The 17,081-nt window shown below is 37.4% G+C and overlaps 3 protein-coding genes across 3 annotated transcripts; all 3 read left to right on the forward strand.

Moving 5' to 3' along the window:
- The first annotated feature begins 108 nt into the window (after positions 1-108).
- Positions 109-7,529, forward strand: LOC102232630 (arrestin-C-like). The gene is made up of 17 exons (XM_023341878.1): positions 109-194; positions 2,081-2,112; positions 2,983-3,013; positions 3,095-3,155; positions 3,235-3,279; positions 3,368-3,558; positions 4,096-4,155; positions 4,226-4,302; positions 4,387-4,522; positions 4,652-4,736; positions 4,825-4,897; positions 5,125-5,262; positions 5,472-5,555; positions 5,646-5,669; positions 5,754-5,803; positions 5,893-5,912; positions 7,135-7,529. The coding sequence occupies exons 2-16, from the start codon at positions 2,105-2,107 to the stop codon at positions 5,895-5,897; spliced, it is 1,068 nt and encodes a 355-aa protein (XP_023197646.1). The 5' UTR covers positions 109-194; positions 2,081-2,104; the 3' UTR covers positions 5,898-5,912; positions 7,135-7,529.
- A 1,808-nt stretch (positions 7,530-9,337) lies between these two features.
- Positions 9,338-12,310, forward strand: sssca1 (Sjogren syndrome/scleroderma autoantigen 1). The gene is made up of 4 exons (XM_005805979.3): positions 9,338-9,447; positions 9,828-9,979; positions 10,919-11,003; positions 11,103-12,310. Exons 1-4 carry the CDS (start codon positions 9,432-9,434, stop codon positions 11,531-11,533), a joined length of 684 nt encoding a protein of 227 aa, XP_005806036.1. The 5' UTR covers positions 9,338-9,431; the 3' UTR covers positions 11,534-12,310.
- A 951-nt stretch (positions 12,311-13,261) lies between these two features.
- On the forward strand, positions 13,262-14,799 carry LOC102232367 (protein FAM89A-like). The gene is made up of 2 exons (XM_005806003.2): positions 13,262-13,706; positions 14,217-14,799. The coding sequence occupies exons 1-2, from the start codon at positions 13,464-13,466 to the stop codon at positions 14,430-14,432; spliced, it is 459 nt and encodes a 152-aa protein (XP_005806060.1). The 5' UTR covers positions 13,262-13,463; the 3' UTR covers positions 14,433-14,799.
- The last annotated feature ends 2,282 nt before the right edge of the window (positions 14,800-17,081 follow it).

The raw sequence follows: 17,081 nt of genomic DNA on the forward strand, positions 1-17,081 counted from the left end.
TGACATTTTTAAACTCTTTGTAACCCAAAATAAGCTGTGGGCTGATTCCTTAATTGGATTATGGAGGAGGCAACGACAGCAATGTAGCTGTTAACTCTGAAACCGAGACAGCAAGATGGTATATAAGGGGACACCAAATGTCATTGGCCACACTCTCAACTCACCTTGACACACACTGACACTAGGAACTTGAGGTAAGACCTTCTTGTAGCGTTAATATTCATGATTTACGCTATATTTACATATATGCAGAGATCTATGAGTGTTTTAGTTGATGCTAGGACTGAAAAATGTGGATACTTGAAAGACAGATGACTGTAGACCAATGTTGCCCAAAGTCGGTCCTCGAGGGCCGGCATCCTGCACGTTTTAGTTCTCTCACTGGTGGTACCAACAACCTTTTCAGCATGTCAATGTTCTTCTTAGGCCTTCTAAAGAGCCATCATTTGATTCAGGTGCGTTAAACCAGGGAGAGAACTAAAACATGCAGGATGCCGGTCCTCAAGGACCGACTTTGGGCACCACTGCTGTAGACAATTGCAAGTTTTAGGAATACAGACGTTATCACCCTGGCAAGTTTGGTAAATTGGTTATGACCTAAGTGGTGTTGTATTTAATCAAAAAAATGCAAATCTATTGTTATTGCATGTGAAAACCAACAAAAATTATCTTCATTATACAAATGTCATACATATGTGAATGTAATATTTAATTAAGTCTTTTACTGCATTAAATCCAAAGCAGGCTGACATTAATAATTTAACAACAGATTTAAGCATTTGGTTGTGTTTTTTACTGCATATCATATAATCATCTTAACATTTACAATATGCAATTTTACTGGCTTATTTTCATTTTCTGATATCATGAAGTCCTAAGTGTTAGTTGAAATAAACTGTCTTAAGGTCAAATATGTGATTGCGTATTAGTCACAGCAGACTGATAATCTGGCCATGCGAGGTCAGTCTGGACTTGTGTTCAGATTAAAGTAGATTTTAGTCTTCTTCTGTGGTGAGAATCTTCTCTTCAGAGTAAAGTTATGGCTTATCTTTGTGACTTCAACATTCTCAGCAGCCAAAAGATGGACAAACCAAATAACAATAACATGTTTTTCCTTACAAAATCCAAAAAGTAGCACAGCCAAACATTAGTGTAAAATTTTTAACTTCTGAAAAATCTTTGAGCAAAGACTTTTCTTTAGTCTATCAATGATTCAGTTTTATTTCTGTCAACCACAGGGTCATTTTTGCTTGTGTGTGTTTGTGTTACTGTTCTGCACCTCTTTGGTTCAGTCTGAAATCTTCACATTTATCACTCTCATCACTATAATCAATAACAAAATTATTAGTGCAAGATATTTGAAAGAAGTTATACTTTTCATTAAAAGGCTTAACTGCAAACTTCTTCAAGAATTTGAGCATTTATTCCTCCTGTACACATGTATCAAAAATAAAGTAAATCCTCTATAAATTTTAGGGCTTGAAAGTATATTCTTTTGGTCTTTCCCTCGTTGTAAACGTATTTATCTAATAAAAAGTGCAGAAAACTATATGCAACATATTCGTGCATGCCATTTTTTTATTAAATAAAGATGAAACTCCTGTTAAAAGACACAACTCCACACAATTTGAAGCATGTCCTCTCATAATCCGTTGTGAGTAGTTGTAATTCTTCTTTTAGGGCTCATGTGTCCAAAAATACCAACTCAAGATGCACATTTAGATGTTTAATCACTTAATCAATTCTTGTGTACAACCCACAATCTGTTCTCTTGAACTGTGAGAGAACAGACTGTGCTGAATGTAAACTGTCTTTTTATTGGGTTTTTTTCCTGATGCGTATGTTTACGAGGTTAGGGCCAGCTGGCTGAAAGAATAACAGCTTTGGCATTGGCCTTTAACACCAGTGGCGTAATCTTATCGCAAAAGATTAACCTCCTACGGCCTCTCGAAAAGAAATATCACCACACCTGCCAAAAACCTGACAGAAGGCACACAATCATTATTTTAAACGCAGTTTATGGCCAACAGAGTGACCTTTCCATAACTTAAATTGACCTTTTTTGTCTTATCCTCCACAGGAAACTTTGAAACATCTTCCACAAATGGCAAAGTAAGTATTATTTATTTCACTTTTTCTTTTGTTCTTTTTTCATTCTTTTTCTTCTATTATTTTTTCTTTCTTTCACAAGTATGGGCCACACCTTCTAGTGTATATTTGGATAAAATGTTGAAAACCACTACATTCTGTTAATCTATCAAATTTGGTTGGGACATGATGAACCATGAATAAAGATAAAAGTGCATAAATACTTTTGTATAGCATTGTGATTGGGTGCTTTCATTAGAAACTGTTTTTCATGCAAAGTTTAAGATTAAACTTTGGATCTAATAATTTTTGTCACAAACTTCACTGCAGCAACTGATTTAAAATGTATGTATTAAGTTTTTATTTGACATTTTAATAATCCGTTTACATGATGCTTTATCAGAATCGTCAGTGTGCAGCTCCTTTGAATAAAGAACACATAAAATCTCAAGAAAATATTTCTAGAAGTGCCCTAAGGTGTTACTTGTGGTTTGTAAGGACTCATGAGGTGATGCGTTGTTTGAAATGTACTCTCAGACACTAACACTGGTAAGAAGCTCCAGACGGGAGCACAGGGGTTATCGGCTATTTGAGAAGACTTTGGTTGCAGCTTTTATGACTCCCTCACCTGACCCAACCTCTCAATCTGGGCAGGATGAGGTAAAGCAGCTCCACATTTAGCTATTATCTGGATAAAGCAGAATAAAGACTTATTGGGTTTACTTCTACATTCCAGGGAAATGTAGAAGTGCTATCCACTGAATCTTAATTACATCGACCATTCATCCTGACTTTAATTAGTAAATCCTGCAAGACTGTAAATAAATAACAGGTAATATAAGTACTGAGGAGATACGGTTTCTAAATTTCTGTTTTTTTCTCATTTCTTCTCAGGATTTTCAAGAAGACCAGTGGAAATGGAGGGGTTAGTGTCCCTCTTTTGCTTCAACATTTTGATTGTGATGTTCTGACTTTTCTAACTTCTCCAATTGCCTCTGCCTGACAGCTTACCCTCTACTTGGGGAAGAGAGACTATGTGGACCATGTGACTGCAGTGGACAGAATTGGTGTGTGTTTTATTTTTATTTCTCCATATTTCTGAGGTTGTACTGTCAAGATTTTAATCAGAACTCTTCCCAAATCCAGATGGTGTTGTCAAGGTGGACACAGCAGATTTTGGTGACAGAAAAGGTAACGTAAAAAAGATTCCTTCTGGACTTATCTCCATGGAGAGAAAAGTAACTCAGCGATAAATGTTCAAATGTCGTCATGTTTGCAGCTTTCGTGCAACTAGCCTGTGCCTTCCGATATGGTAGTGAAGACTTGGACGTGATGGGCCTGTGCTTCAGGAAGGACATCTGGTTCGAGCAGGTGCAGATCTACCCTGAGTGCACCAAACCTCAACTGAGCGCCATGCATGAGACCCTGCTGAAGAAGGCGGGGGACAACGCCTACCCCTTCTCCTTTGAGGTATGGGAGGATTTTAAGACCTCAGCTGGGTCAGCTTTTTATGCCTCTGTCCATGGTGCTGAACCACTTTGCTGGAACTGTTGGGAAAAGTCTATTTTCATTGATGTCAAATAGAAAATAAGTTAGAAAAGAGGGGCTAGAAGTGAAAAATGTTTATTAAACTTGGCATAATGTTAAGGCTCAATGCTTATTCATTTAATTAGTTTGTTTGCCGCCTGAGTGTTAACAGTTGTGCTACCATGTAATCATTACTACAATTTTTGGACAAATGTAAGAAATTAACCTTAGTGAAGTTACGTAGAAAAAAAAACAAATTTTAAAAAAGAATCAAGTGGATTTCATAGAAAGAAAAATAGTACTATTACTTTCCTACACTATCTGTCCAAATTGCATTTAATTGATTTGAAAAACATGGATATGCCATGGAACCATACTGATGCATAATTCCTATTCAGACATTTTGAAAACAAATATTTGTAAACAATGTAATGAAAAATGACTTGTTTGATTAGAAGCTGCTTCATTTTGTTTTTCCAGATTCCCAACAACCTGCCCTGCTCAGTCTCTCTGCAGCCCGGACCTGATGACAAGGGAAAGGTGCGCCCCTTTTTCAAATCCACACATCATGAAATATGCAAGACCTTCATCATCTTGTGTCTCTTTGCAGGCTTGTGGTGTTGACTTCGAGGTGAAAACCTACCTCGCCATGGAGAAGAACAACCCAGATGAAAAGATTGAAAAGAAGTGAGTGCACTTTTGTTATCAGTCCTGCTCCGGTTTTCAGTCTGAGTCATGTTTTTAGTGTTTATATCTGTGTTCTCCGAACAGGGACACCGCTCGCCTTGTCGTCCGTAAAATCCAGTACGCCCCGTCTCAGGTGGGAGCCGGCCCCAAGGCTGAAATCTGCAAGAGCTTCATGATGTCTGACAAACCCGTTCACTTAGAAGCATCAATGGAGAAAGATGTAGGGGGGCAAATTTATTTTACTTATCTGACATTTAACCTTTCATTTACAACACTGACATACTGTATTTATAAAACAGAGAGATGAAAACCAAACAAACTCCTCCAACTAATTTCTGTGTTTTTACAGCTCTACTTCCATGGAGAACCTATTCCAATCAAAGTCAAAATCAACAACGAGAGCAACAAAACAGTGAAGAAACTCAAAATCACTGGTGGGTTCCTGTGTCATTGATTTATTGATCATTTAATTAAAATCTAGGCCCGTCCTGAAAATGTATCTACTTCACTCTCTTTTCACAGTGGACCAAACCACCGACATTGTTCTCTACTCAGCTGACAAATACACCAAGTCTGTTCTTTGCCAAGAGTTTGGGTACGTCTTAGAGCCTATCAGAAAATAAAATTCAGTCAGATTGATGGCAAGTCAACTTTACAGATTGGGGAACATTCGCGCAAATAAGCAAATGTACCCCAAAAATATAAGGCAAGCCAGATCCACCAAATTGTTTGCCTGAGCTGTTAGGAAAGGCAACATAAAACAGATAAATTAATATAGTTTTCTGATATTATAATGGCATTTGTTTTTGTTTGTTTGTTCAGAGAGACGGTGGAAGCCAACAGCACCTTGGATGTAACTCTGAGCATCACACCACTTCTGGCTGAGAACAAGGAGAAAAGAGGTCTGGCGTTGGATGGACGGCTGAAGGACGAGGACACAAACCTGGCCTCCACCACTATGTCAGTGCAAAAACAACACATCAGACAAAGCTAAAAAAAGAAAAAAAAAACAGGATTAAGTTGTGTTTACACCTTTGGATGTAAGCTCTTTTTAGACTTTATAGTTTTGCTGCTGCTTCTTTTGAAATCCACGATGTCGTATGGTAGTACTCTTAACTAAAATAAACCTGTTAATCCCTGAAATCCTTGTAAATCCCTCTTTCACACAGGCTGCGGCAGGGTGTGGAAAAAGAGGTGTTGGGTATCCTGGTTTCCTACAAGATTAAAATTAACCTCATGGTGGCTGGAGGAGGGTGAGTCTGTGTCACACATTTTTTGTCTCAAAGAAACCTAAATATTAAATGAAGAGGAAAAAATCTTATAATATTGTCCTTGCCCCTAAGCCTGCTGGGTGGCCTTACTGCCAGGTAAGCAGCGTCCATCACAGCAGTTATATCACAGCTGATTACCAAGCAGCTCTTGCTAATTGTTTGGTTTATTTTCTTGCACAGCGACGTCACAGTGGAGCTGCCACTGAACCTCATGCACCCCAAACCTGAAGGTATTTTTTCATTATTAACACACATTTCAGGATGTCTTGCTGATATTAATGAATTGTTGTTTATTTTTTAATTCCTCCAACCTGGGCAGAGTAAAGGATCCGCATCGCTGTAAGTGCTGCTTTTAGATTTCACCGTCAAAAATTATGTAGTTTAGGCTCCGAAATTTTTGTGGAAGCGAAACATCAATTTGTTTTATTACTAATACAATGTAGTGTCTCATTGGATGTACGTATGTGAACTCTGCCCCTGTTACTCTGATAACCAAAATAAAATCCAGTGTAAGAAATTCCATTTAGAACTTGCCTGACTTGTAAATTGAACAAGTGATCCACATAAAGTTTACAACAAGAAAAGGTTTATGGTTAAACAGTAATATGTGTGTTTATGTGTACAAGTTTTAAAACAGAAATGTAAAACTTCTACAAATAAAGCAAGTATTTTCTTACATGCAATATTCCATACATGGAAAAAACATATTGTTTTGTTACAAAGTGGCAAAAAATGACAAAAACATCTTTCTTTTTCATTTTGATGTTGAATTAATATGCCTCTATTGCAGTAAATTAACAGAAAAATGCAAACATTTCTGTTTTTACTTCTGTCAAATTTCAAAACACTGATCAGTTCTGTATCAATGCTAGCCAAGCTTATTAAGAGCCACTTTGGAGGGTCAAAGAGCAACGTGTGGCCCCATTGCCATGGCCAAAGCTTGGCAGGCCGTACAGAGAAAACATTAACCAGAACAGCAAAGAAGTCCATGGAAACTCTGGAGGAGCTGCAGAGATCCAGAGTTGATAATGTAACAAATCTTGAGTTCAAGGAGACTGAAAAAACAGTGTAATCCTGGATAAAAAGCTGTTAGAGGTTAATATAGACTTGAGACCCCAGTGGAGGTTAACCTTGTTGAAACTCCAGCCGATGATACTATGGAGTGGTTAAAATTAAACAATTCTCATGTGTTAGAATGGCCCAGTCAAAGTTAAGAGTTTAAGAATCTGTTGCAACTTTTAAAAAAAAATGATGTCCATAGACACACTTCATCTAGTCTGAGATGTTTTAAAATGTCTTACAAAATTCCAGATGTGCAAAACTGTAAAAATACAATTGAACAAACCTGCAGCTTTAATTGAAAGTTTCCTCTACAAATTATTACCTCTTGGGGCAGAACACAAATACATATTTCTGTCCACTTTAATCAACCTTAAATGAACCCTAAATGAATATTTCAAGATTGTATAAACATTTCTAAAAGGCCGTGTTGGATGACTCAATCGCTAATACTTCATTAAAGATTTTTCACAGTCTAAATTTTGTGCTTGATCCTAAACAGAGAAGATGTTACTCTGCAGATTGAGAAGACATCCACAGAAAGACAACAAGACAACCAAAGCAAGTAACATGCTACAAAGAAGAAGAAGATTCTCGTGTCAGGAAGTGAAGAGAAAAACATTTCAATGCAGTGCAGAAAGAAATAAGATGTAAAATCAATCCCCTGTTAGATCTTTTGTTGTTTCTGTTCGTGTAGAGAGTATTGTCATGTAGTTGTAGAGAATGTTGGTGTTTAAAACAAAAGTAATTCACAAGACCCTTACTTAAACCCTCACATAAGTGGAATTTTCTTTCTCCCATAAAAAGTCAGTTTGAAGCCCATAAAACCACTGTGCTTTGAACTCTGTGATATACTGTACTCACCCATAAAGAAAAAATAAATGACTTGGAAAGAAATGCTTTTGTGCTGTAGTTGTGATTTCAAAGTATAATTATGTGTCTACTTATTTATTTTAAATATTAAAATCAAAAGTTTCTTTCCTTTAATCTTTGCTGATATTGTTTGTATCCGCTTAATGATGGAAGACGTTGCACTTTTGAAGCCTCCATGTTTTTGGTGCTTCTATCCATAGTTCTGAATAATGTCAAGCAAATTTCTGAGAGCAAAAGTTTTGTCTTTCATTAATTCTTATTAACATGGCCCTGGTTTTAATACTGTTGGTTTTCTTAATAATATTGGAATCGTTTAATGGGATTAAATGGATAGTATCTTGCAAATATTTGAATATCACTTGAACTTTTTCAGATTTCAAGCCCTGTAAACAGCGTTGTGCAGTTTACAGCAGGTCATAAAAAGGACACAGCAAATATGAAGGGAAGAAGATGCTCTGGTGGGTTTGGATTTAAAGTGTATTAGGAGAAAATGCTGTTTCCAAGTGGCTTGAATAGGAATGCAGGATCTGAACCTTTGATGACAAGTTTTTCTTGCATGAGTTCCTAACTCTGATGACCATATAACAAGAGGCCACCTGGATTTGTCTGGATCTTGGAACAGCCTCCAAAAATTGCAATAAGTGAGTGTCTTTTTTCCAGGGCAACTTTAACTTTAGATTTTTGTTAGATATTCTTAATGACTTAGCTGGGTCTTAATGGGCCAAAGAAAAACGCTTTAAAAATCCCGTCTGCGTTTAGGTTTTGAAAAAGACTTAATTATACACCTTTTAAAATTCAAAAGCATAATACTGGCAAATGTGATTACTGTAGAAAATATGAAACAATAGAGCATGTTATATTAGAATGTCATAAATAAGAAAAAGAAAGATTTAAGAGGAGAGAGTTTGAAAGTATTAAGGAAAATGTTCATTCATTAGATATTTTGAGGAAGAGTTTGGGAAGTAAACATATACAAATAGTTATTAGATTTTTAAAGAAAACTAAATTGTTTCTTAGAATTTGCTTATAGTAGGTGTGTTTGTGAATGTGTGTATGAAATAGATATAGGTGTGTCTATATATATATATATTTAAACAGTACAGACCAAAAGTTTGGACACTAATAAAAGTTTGGACACCATTAATTCAATGGGTTTTCTTTATTTTCATGACTATTTATAAGGCAAGAATTCCCACTTATTAACCTGACAGGGCAGGTTGACCTATGAAGTGAAAACCATTTCAGGTGACGACCTCTTGAAGCTCATCAAGAAAATGCAGAGTGTGTGCAAAGCAGTAATCACAGCAAAAGGTTGCTGCTTTGAAGAAACTAGAATATAAGGGGTATTTTCAGTTGTTTTACACTTTTTTGTTTAGTGCATATTTCCACAGGTGTTATTTATAGTTTTGATCTACAATGTCAATAGTCATGAAAATAAAGGAAACTCATTGAATTAAAAGGTGTGTCCAAACTTTTGGTCTGTACTGTATATATATATATATATATATATATATATATATATATATATATATATATATATATATATATATATATATATATATATATATATGTATATATATATATATATATATATATATATATATATATATATATATATATATATATATATATATATATATATATATATATACTATTTTATATATTATTTTCTTTAATGGTAGAATATATAAAGAGATATACTGTAGATATACAGTATGTAGACCATTACGAACCACACTCCATACCAGTAAGTGGCGGTAAAGCTACTAAAAATTTGTTGCCAACATCCAGTAAAAACCAACAAGAAGAAGAAGAAGAAGAAGAAGGTTTCGTAAAAGCTGGCAGGGGGCGGTAAAGGCCACCTGCCACTTTGACTAGCCACGAAGAAGACACATCACTCACAACGTGTAGCAGCAGTGAAGCAACATGGCTTTGAATGGAGGTTTGTGAACGTAACTGTCTGTTAATTTTGAAGTTTTAAGCAACAACGTGTAAAGGTTATTATAATAGTATTTAGCACTTATTTCTGTTAGCTTACATCGACCGAGCTGCTTCGTGTACGTGTTGTTATCCTGACGTTACCCCGGTTGCTTTGACTGCTAGCTTGTTATTATTTTCTGACAACTATCGTAGCAAGCAAATAAGAGATCAATAAAACTTTACTCAAACAAATTAACTGAAAGCTTTACAATGTGTAATAAACAATTATACAGCTAGCATGTTTGTAACGATATTAAGGAAGCGTGTGCATGTAGCATAGCTGATATTATCAGAGTGTGTTTGCTCGGATATTGATTTTCACTCGTTGTTGCCGACCTGTAGATGAAGAAGACTTTGAGTGGGAGCCTCCAACAGAAGCTGAGATGAAGGTGATCCAGGCTCGCAGGGAGAGACAGGACAAGATCAGCAAGCTGATGGGAGATTACCTCCTGAAAGGGTACAAGATGCTGGGGGACTGCTGCGAGGTGTGCGGGGTAAGCAGGACGTCTGCTTGTAATAATCTAGTCAGAATAAAAGCGGAAGCACTTCATATACATTCATATTGAGAATGAGCTCAAGCACACTGATCAGGAATAGTACTGTTACAGCCTGCATAGTCCTGTTTCATTTTACTGTCACAGCAGTCCAAATATGTTGAATTACTAAGATTTTAGTGGCAGATGCTTTTAAGTCCTGTGTAATGAGAGGAGATTGGATCTGGAGTGTGTCTTCTGATATTTCTCCAGCATTAACTTCCTCAGCCAATATCAGTTTATCTCTCATCTGTCAGGTTGGACAACATGGGCCAGCCTTCAGTCCCCATGCTTATTAATCATGCTTGTGGCACAAGCATCACTAAACTACTTTCATGCATCATGAATAAAAGTACGGTACTTATATAATCACTAAATATTTTTGCAGTCCAAGGAGTTTGTTGTTAATCCCCAAACTCTTGGAGCGAGGCTGCAGTAAGCTATTTTGCACTTTTTCCTATTACTTTTTCCTTCTTCTCAACTTTCCATTAACATGTTTCCTTCTGTAGCGATGACTGTTTAGGGCTTTTTGTACTATTATGTCTCTCTTTTTTAATTGCTTTTATGTAATATTCAAATGTTCTGGGAAACTGAATGTTGAGTTTTCATTAGTTATAATATTGATATTGTGTGTTAATATTGGTAAATATGACAATATCAATTGCGATATACGCCTGTTTCGGTGTTCCTGTCTTTGTCATGTGCGTTTCCTGTGACCTTTAGCATTTTGAAGATGCTAAAGGTCAGTAAAAATTATTGCACTGCAGACATTTACAATACGTGTAAAAGACAGTGTTACTGGGAGCAATGACTATTGGTGAGTGGAGGTTGTTGTCATGGCTTTGAGTGTAAACAATGGAGAAAGATTCACTTATCTAAGGCACATGTTTGTGTTTCCAGACTGTTCTTCTTCAGGACAGACAGCAGAAGAACTACTGTGTCTCATGTCAGGAGCTGGACTCTGATATTGATAAGGACAACCCTGGTAAACTCCTACATGTTTTTTTTTCTGTAGTTTTCATTTTCCTTTATTCCTTTTAGAGATGTTTAAGTTTATCCTCTTTTTTTTCCTCCTTTTTTATAGCTCTAAATCCACAAGCTGCCTTGTCCCAGGTGAGAGAGCGACAGCTGGCAGCCCAGGTCCTGGCAGCTGCACCTGAACTCAACGGAGGACCAACCAGCAGTCTGGCAAGCGTGTTGGTTCCTCAGCCTAGACCAGAGCACTGCGAGGGGGCCGCCGCTGGAGGAAGGGCCCTGTTGCCTCCACCCGCCGTCGCTTCTCCTCCGCCTCCTGCCTCCACCACCACGCTGGCTCCCATCCGTCCCCCGGTTTGCCCGCAGAACACCACCCTGCAACCTGTTTTGGAAGAAGCAGAAGAAGCGGTTCTGACTAAACTCCGCTGGGCCACCACCCAGTTACAGAGCTCGGCTTCACTGGAGGCCAGCATCCAGCTGTGCAGCCTAATCAGCAGCTGTGCCAACTCACTGCGAAGCCTCAGGGAGCTCAGCCAGTAAGCACACAGGACAGACGAAAAGCATAAAGTGTTAGGAGCGCTGGTTCTTTTGCTTCGGAGTACTGACTGTTGCCTTGCTTCTCTCTCTCTATCTGAATACTTGCTTACAGCTGAATCTGAAGTTGTTCCTAAACACACTTGAATTAGGATTCAGGTGTTTAAAAGTGCACGACTTACTCCTGAAATTATGCAGGCATGCACCTAACAGAAAAATGACATACTGATGTAATAGTCAAATTGTAACTTAAAATTACCAACATTTAGCGTTTCAGACTTTTTGACTTGTTCATATTAGTTTAAATGTATCCTATTGAGATTATTAAACCAGGGAGATTCTACATAGAAAATGAAATCTTGTGCCCTCTTGTTTCTCCACAGCCATTTGCAAAATGTTCCTGTGCTGCAAATCACATTTGTTAAATTAACAAATTTCTCCTGCCTTCACACGCCTGAATGTGATGTTGTGTACATCTAACCTTTAGGAGATCAGTTGCAGTTCAAAAGTTGTTTGGCTTGACTTAAAGATTCTCTTTTTGACCCCCTTGAGATGCAAACATGGTTTGTGAGGCTTTTGGAAGAAAGGAAAAACTTTCAGGTAGTCATGTGGATGTTTTGCATGGATGCTTGTATGAGTTTTATTTTCAGTTTATTATAGCAAGTAGAATAAATAAATCTTTGCAATTGTACATCATATGACGGCACTTCATTTTAAAGATCCCATCCTTAATGATAGCTAGTTTTTTAATATTGGACCAGAATAAATCCTGTTCTAAAGTTGCACAGTGTGTTTCTTTCCACAAGAGGGAGACAAAAATTATCAATTTTTTTTTAATAAATAGGTGAAATAAAAATATAAACTGAAATTATCACCATAGACTTCCTGAGTTCTTAAGTAATACAGCGCCCTGCAAAAGTATATATTTTCCTTGGTCTACTTTTACATTTCTTTCATGTCACAACCTTCTGCATATAATATTGGGATTTTTAACTGACCAACAAAAAGTGAAACTTAATTGTCAAGTGAAAGGATACCAGCTGTCCAAGGTTCTCATATGAAAGCTTGCTGAGCTGTGCATTATCCAGCCACTTTTACTCTCTTTCATCTAGATAAAATCAAATACAACAATTACCAACAAGGTCAGTTGGCCAACGCGTGTAAAGGACACCTGTGTGCAATTTAAGCTCAGCATAGATGCAGCTGCCCTCAAAAGGATTCTGGTGTTTGATGCAAACACCTTGATGAAGAGCAGGGAACCCAGCAGACAGGTCGGTGGAAAAGTTGAGGAATCAGAGGTCTAAATTAATAACATCAGATATCATAGTTCAAGCTATCGTTCACAAGTGTGATGGCACATCAGCAGTTGTGCAAAAGACGGTATAAATCAAAGAAGCAGTCAAAAGGTTTATAGTAACTTTGGAAGAGCTGCAGAGATTCAATGTTCAGGTGGGGGAATGTGTTGACTGGTAGTCATGCACTTCACATATCTGGACTTTTATTGGCAAGTTGCAAGATTTTCCTTCCATTGCTGTTTCTGGTTTCTTTAAGTGTGGGGAAAAAACATGTTGCTCTCAACATCATCGTCAGAAGAAATCACTGCATCCACATCAAATGAAAGAACTATTTATTTAAGTCGTTTAAAGCAGAATCATTTTCCATTTGTAGCAAACAACGACGCGGGGTTTTGTTTTGTCCGGGTGTAGGGGTGGGAAGGTGGGGGCTGTCAGTGAACGCCCCTTCTTTTACACAAAGAGCAGGATGCAAAACAAAGCCCGGAAGCTTCATATTCTGTCTGCAGCCAAAAATCCCTTTTCTCCCGTCTGAACCAGGAAGATGATCTCATTTTCTTTGAGTAAACAGCGCCTTTGTGTGAGCAGCTAATTCTGAGAGGTTTTGAAAACGTAAAATCCACTTTTACTGAGGAAAAAGTGTCATGGACGGGAGTTTAAGCAGAGCAGACTATCGGGTTGGTGCCGCTGTGTCCGCCGCAGAGGGGCTGCCGCCGCTGCCAAAGAGCCTGAGCGGGATCCTGAACTCCAGCGGCGGGTCGTGGAGGGACATGCAGACGATGCACAGCAAGAGGAGCCGCATCCAAGCCGAGATCAGCTGCAGAGAGGCGGCTGCTGCCAAGCCTGGTGGACTGGACGCTGCGCTGGCGCTGCTGCGCAAAGAGATGGTAAGCTGTTTACTCATCTGCCGCAAAGCATCCACGGTGGGACAGTAAATCTTCCTGTGGGACATTTGGGCTGTATTAGAAACTTAAAGTCTAATAAAACTTGCATGAGCTTTGACTTTAAGGATGAGAAAAAATGATAGCTTCCCATGAAGTGTTTACTTGACCAAATTAGGGAATTAAAACAGTATTTTTACTATTTGCCTTCTCTTTGTGCCTTTTCCAGAGCAGAATGAATGTTCTATTACTCTGTCATTTTCCCTTGTGGAACCTTTAATGGCTTAAACTTCTTGAAAAAACGAGTCACCATTTTTCTGTTGTGGTTTTAAAAAGGAATTTTAATTATTTATTTTTTCCTTTAATAACACAGTTTTTACACAATGTCTTAATACCTTTGCCTTTAAAAGGTAACGGTATTAACCTTTGTGATCTTAATGAGCTAAAACACAAGGGTCTGTATGGGAGCTTTAACAATCTGGACTTTTTGGTTCATTTTCTGCTTCTGTATTTCAGGTGGGTCTACGTCAGCTCGACATGTCTCTGCTCTGCCAGCTGTGGTCTCTCCAGGAGGCCATCCAGGAATGTAAGGGCGAAGCCTCCATCACCGCTGATAACGGATACTCTGAGGATGAAGAGGAGGAGGATGAGGATGAACTAGAGGAGAAGAATGAGGATAAAGCACAAAATCCTTCTCAGCATTCTCCCAGAAACTCCTTTCATTTTCACTAGTAAATATAAACACATGGACCAACGGTGAAAAGAGACCGTTTGGCTCTTTGAGACCCTTTTTTATTGACGTTTTAATTTATCACATGCCTGTTTATCAGGCACATTTTGCTCAGTAACGAAGCATACGATGCTTGTTTTGTAGAAAAGCAGTTAACTAAACAATGTTTTATATGAGATCACTGTTATGTTCATGTTAACTTTAAGCACATCAATGTGGCTTTTATTTTTTCTTAAAGGTTAGTTTTGTTTGCCCATCACACCACATCATTCATATCCTACTTATAACCTGATGGGCTTGAGAAAGAATTTAAGTACGGTACACATTTATTAACTTTTATGCCCAATTTAATAAATTATTACTTTTTAATCATTTGCATATAGTTTGTGTCTAGAAAGGTATGAGCATTTTAGATAAAGCCCAATTAGGATTGTTGGGGTAACAGTAAAGAGAGGTTTCTTCTTCACAACTAAGGGTCTTTTTTAAAAAGAAAAATGAAACATAAAACACAGAAAAGAAACCAGCAGGTCAACAGTGTTATTTTGAACAGTGCCAATTAAGATTATTTTATATTTGTGCTGTGCATTTAACAGACAGTGGGGAAGTTTTGATTGCATACAAATAATTAATTCTTTGAGAGTGAAATCCAAAGTACATGTAGGAAAAAAGATTCACACAAAAACGCGTTTTCACCATTTGCATGGTAATCAACATGAACACCACTAACACTGTGTAAATGCAGAATAATTTGGATTTGGCTCATGTGATCCTTTTATGAAGCTGTAAATTACACCTAAGTAGTGAAAGAGTTAAAAGTAAAGAACAGTTGAAGTTCATAGGAATGCTCTGATTTAAATACATTTCTAAAAGGTCAGACAGAACATATTTTTTGTGATATTAAACTTCAGTATCTTAAAAATTAGCCTTTTCCTGACCTTACAAAACTGGATGAGTTGCAAATTGTGGGAGTTTATTTCTAAGGAGTAAACATTTAAAGCCCAAAGATTCCTTTCTGACATCTTCTTTATTTATGTTATGATCTGGAAACTTTTCACAGATATTATGAGATTTTACCAAATCCTAGAAACAACTTTTATTTAGTGCAAACATGCCTTCAATAGCTCTGAATGCCAAAATAAACTTTCCAAGTTTCTTGTTTTATTTATTTAACTCCCACACATAGTTTGAAAACTTCAAGTAAAATGTCAGGTTTTGGTGACGTAAAGCAATGATCCTTTTTTCACGTCTGATGTGAATTTTACAATTCAAATAAACAACAAACATTAAACTGACTAAAGAGATAAAAATCAAAACAAGATGCAGCAACCTGGTTGTTTAAGGGACAACATTGTTGAAGTACTTGCTGTTTTCACAACACATTTCGATTCAGTTCCAGTATTCAGTTTTCTTTAGTCTGTCAGGATCCAACATATTAATTTATATTTACCCTCTTCACCGAACAGAAATGTCCAAATCTATCAGATTGTGAGGACAGAAAACAAGCTTCTGCAGGAGACCCCACAGTTTTTTTTCTTCCAGAGCTTTAATTTCTTTTGTAGATTTGGATATATGCTTGGACTTTCTGTGATGCTGAAAAATTAAACTCTGCAGTGTATTAATGCGTCTGAAGATAAGACAATTGTATTGTGCAGGAGACACACTGTGCCTATTCACGAAGGGGCTCCTTCTCTCCACCATGCCCCCAAGTCATCCAAATGCAGCAGCATGGAGAAAAACATTTGGTGTGGGGAGTTTTCAAAGGATGGTTTTATGTTCCACTCTATTTAAAAGGTGCACAAGCGACAGAGATATCAGAAATGGTAGAAAACGTCCCCATCTGTCTGCCAGTTACTGAGCTAAAGATTTGAATGTACCCAAATTCTGCTCATGTCATCCAAAACTATTCTCATTTGTGGATTTCAATCAGATGTATTCAAATATGGACCTATAACTGGCAGTCGCATTTCTTTTATACAGGTTCTGCCCACATGGATGTAGACAAAGACACTATTTTACTGTAAAGTCATGATATGGTTAACTGGAAGTTAATGGAGTTCCATGCTGGTATTCATACCAGCAAGGAGAAAAATGGAGAACCAGATTATGTTGTGTACAAAAGGTAAAACATTTGTCATTTCTGTCTTTAAATCAAAATATTAAAAGAAATTGTGCAATAAAAGTGAAAGAGCCAGACTCCTGACATTTAACATGCATCTAATATGAAGGTAAAAATTACATATATGTTTCTACCAACATTCTTCTTTCGTTGTTTCATTTTGGTCTCATTTGACCTTCTTCGAAACATTTGCCACGTCCCCAACATGACTTTCAGCAAAAGAGTAAATTGGTCTGAATATTCAGGTTTTTCATTAGTAAATATGTTTTTTTGTTGTTGTTGTTTTACAATTACCCCAATACAGCACAGTAGTAAAGAGGTTAATAAGTTTCTGTTCATGTTCTGAACTACAATACATGAAGACATCAGAGCATCACACTGACAGGTCGGTTTACATGTTTGGTCAAGAAGTGGACGGCACTGAAGACGAACTCACAGTGTAAAATTAGAGTAACTCTGAGTCATGAGAGATTTGCCCCCCCCACCCCACCACACACACACACACACACACCACCCGTCCCGCTGTTGCTGCTTC

The sequence above is a fragment of the Xiphophorus maculatus genome, chromosome 11 (assembly GCF_002775205.1).
Source record: "Xiphophorus maculatus strain JP 163 A chromosome 11, X_maculatus-5.0-male, whole genome shotgun sequence".
Lineage (NCBI taxonomy): Eukaryota > Metazoa > Chordata > Actinopteri > Cyprinodontiformes > Poeciliidae > Xiphophorus > Xiphophorus maculatus.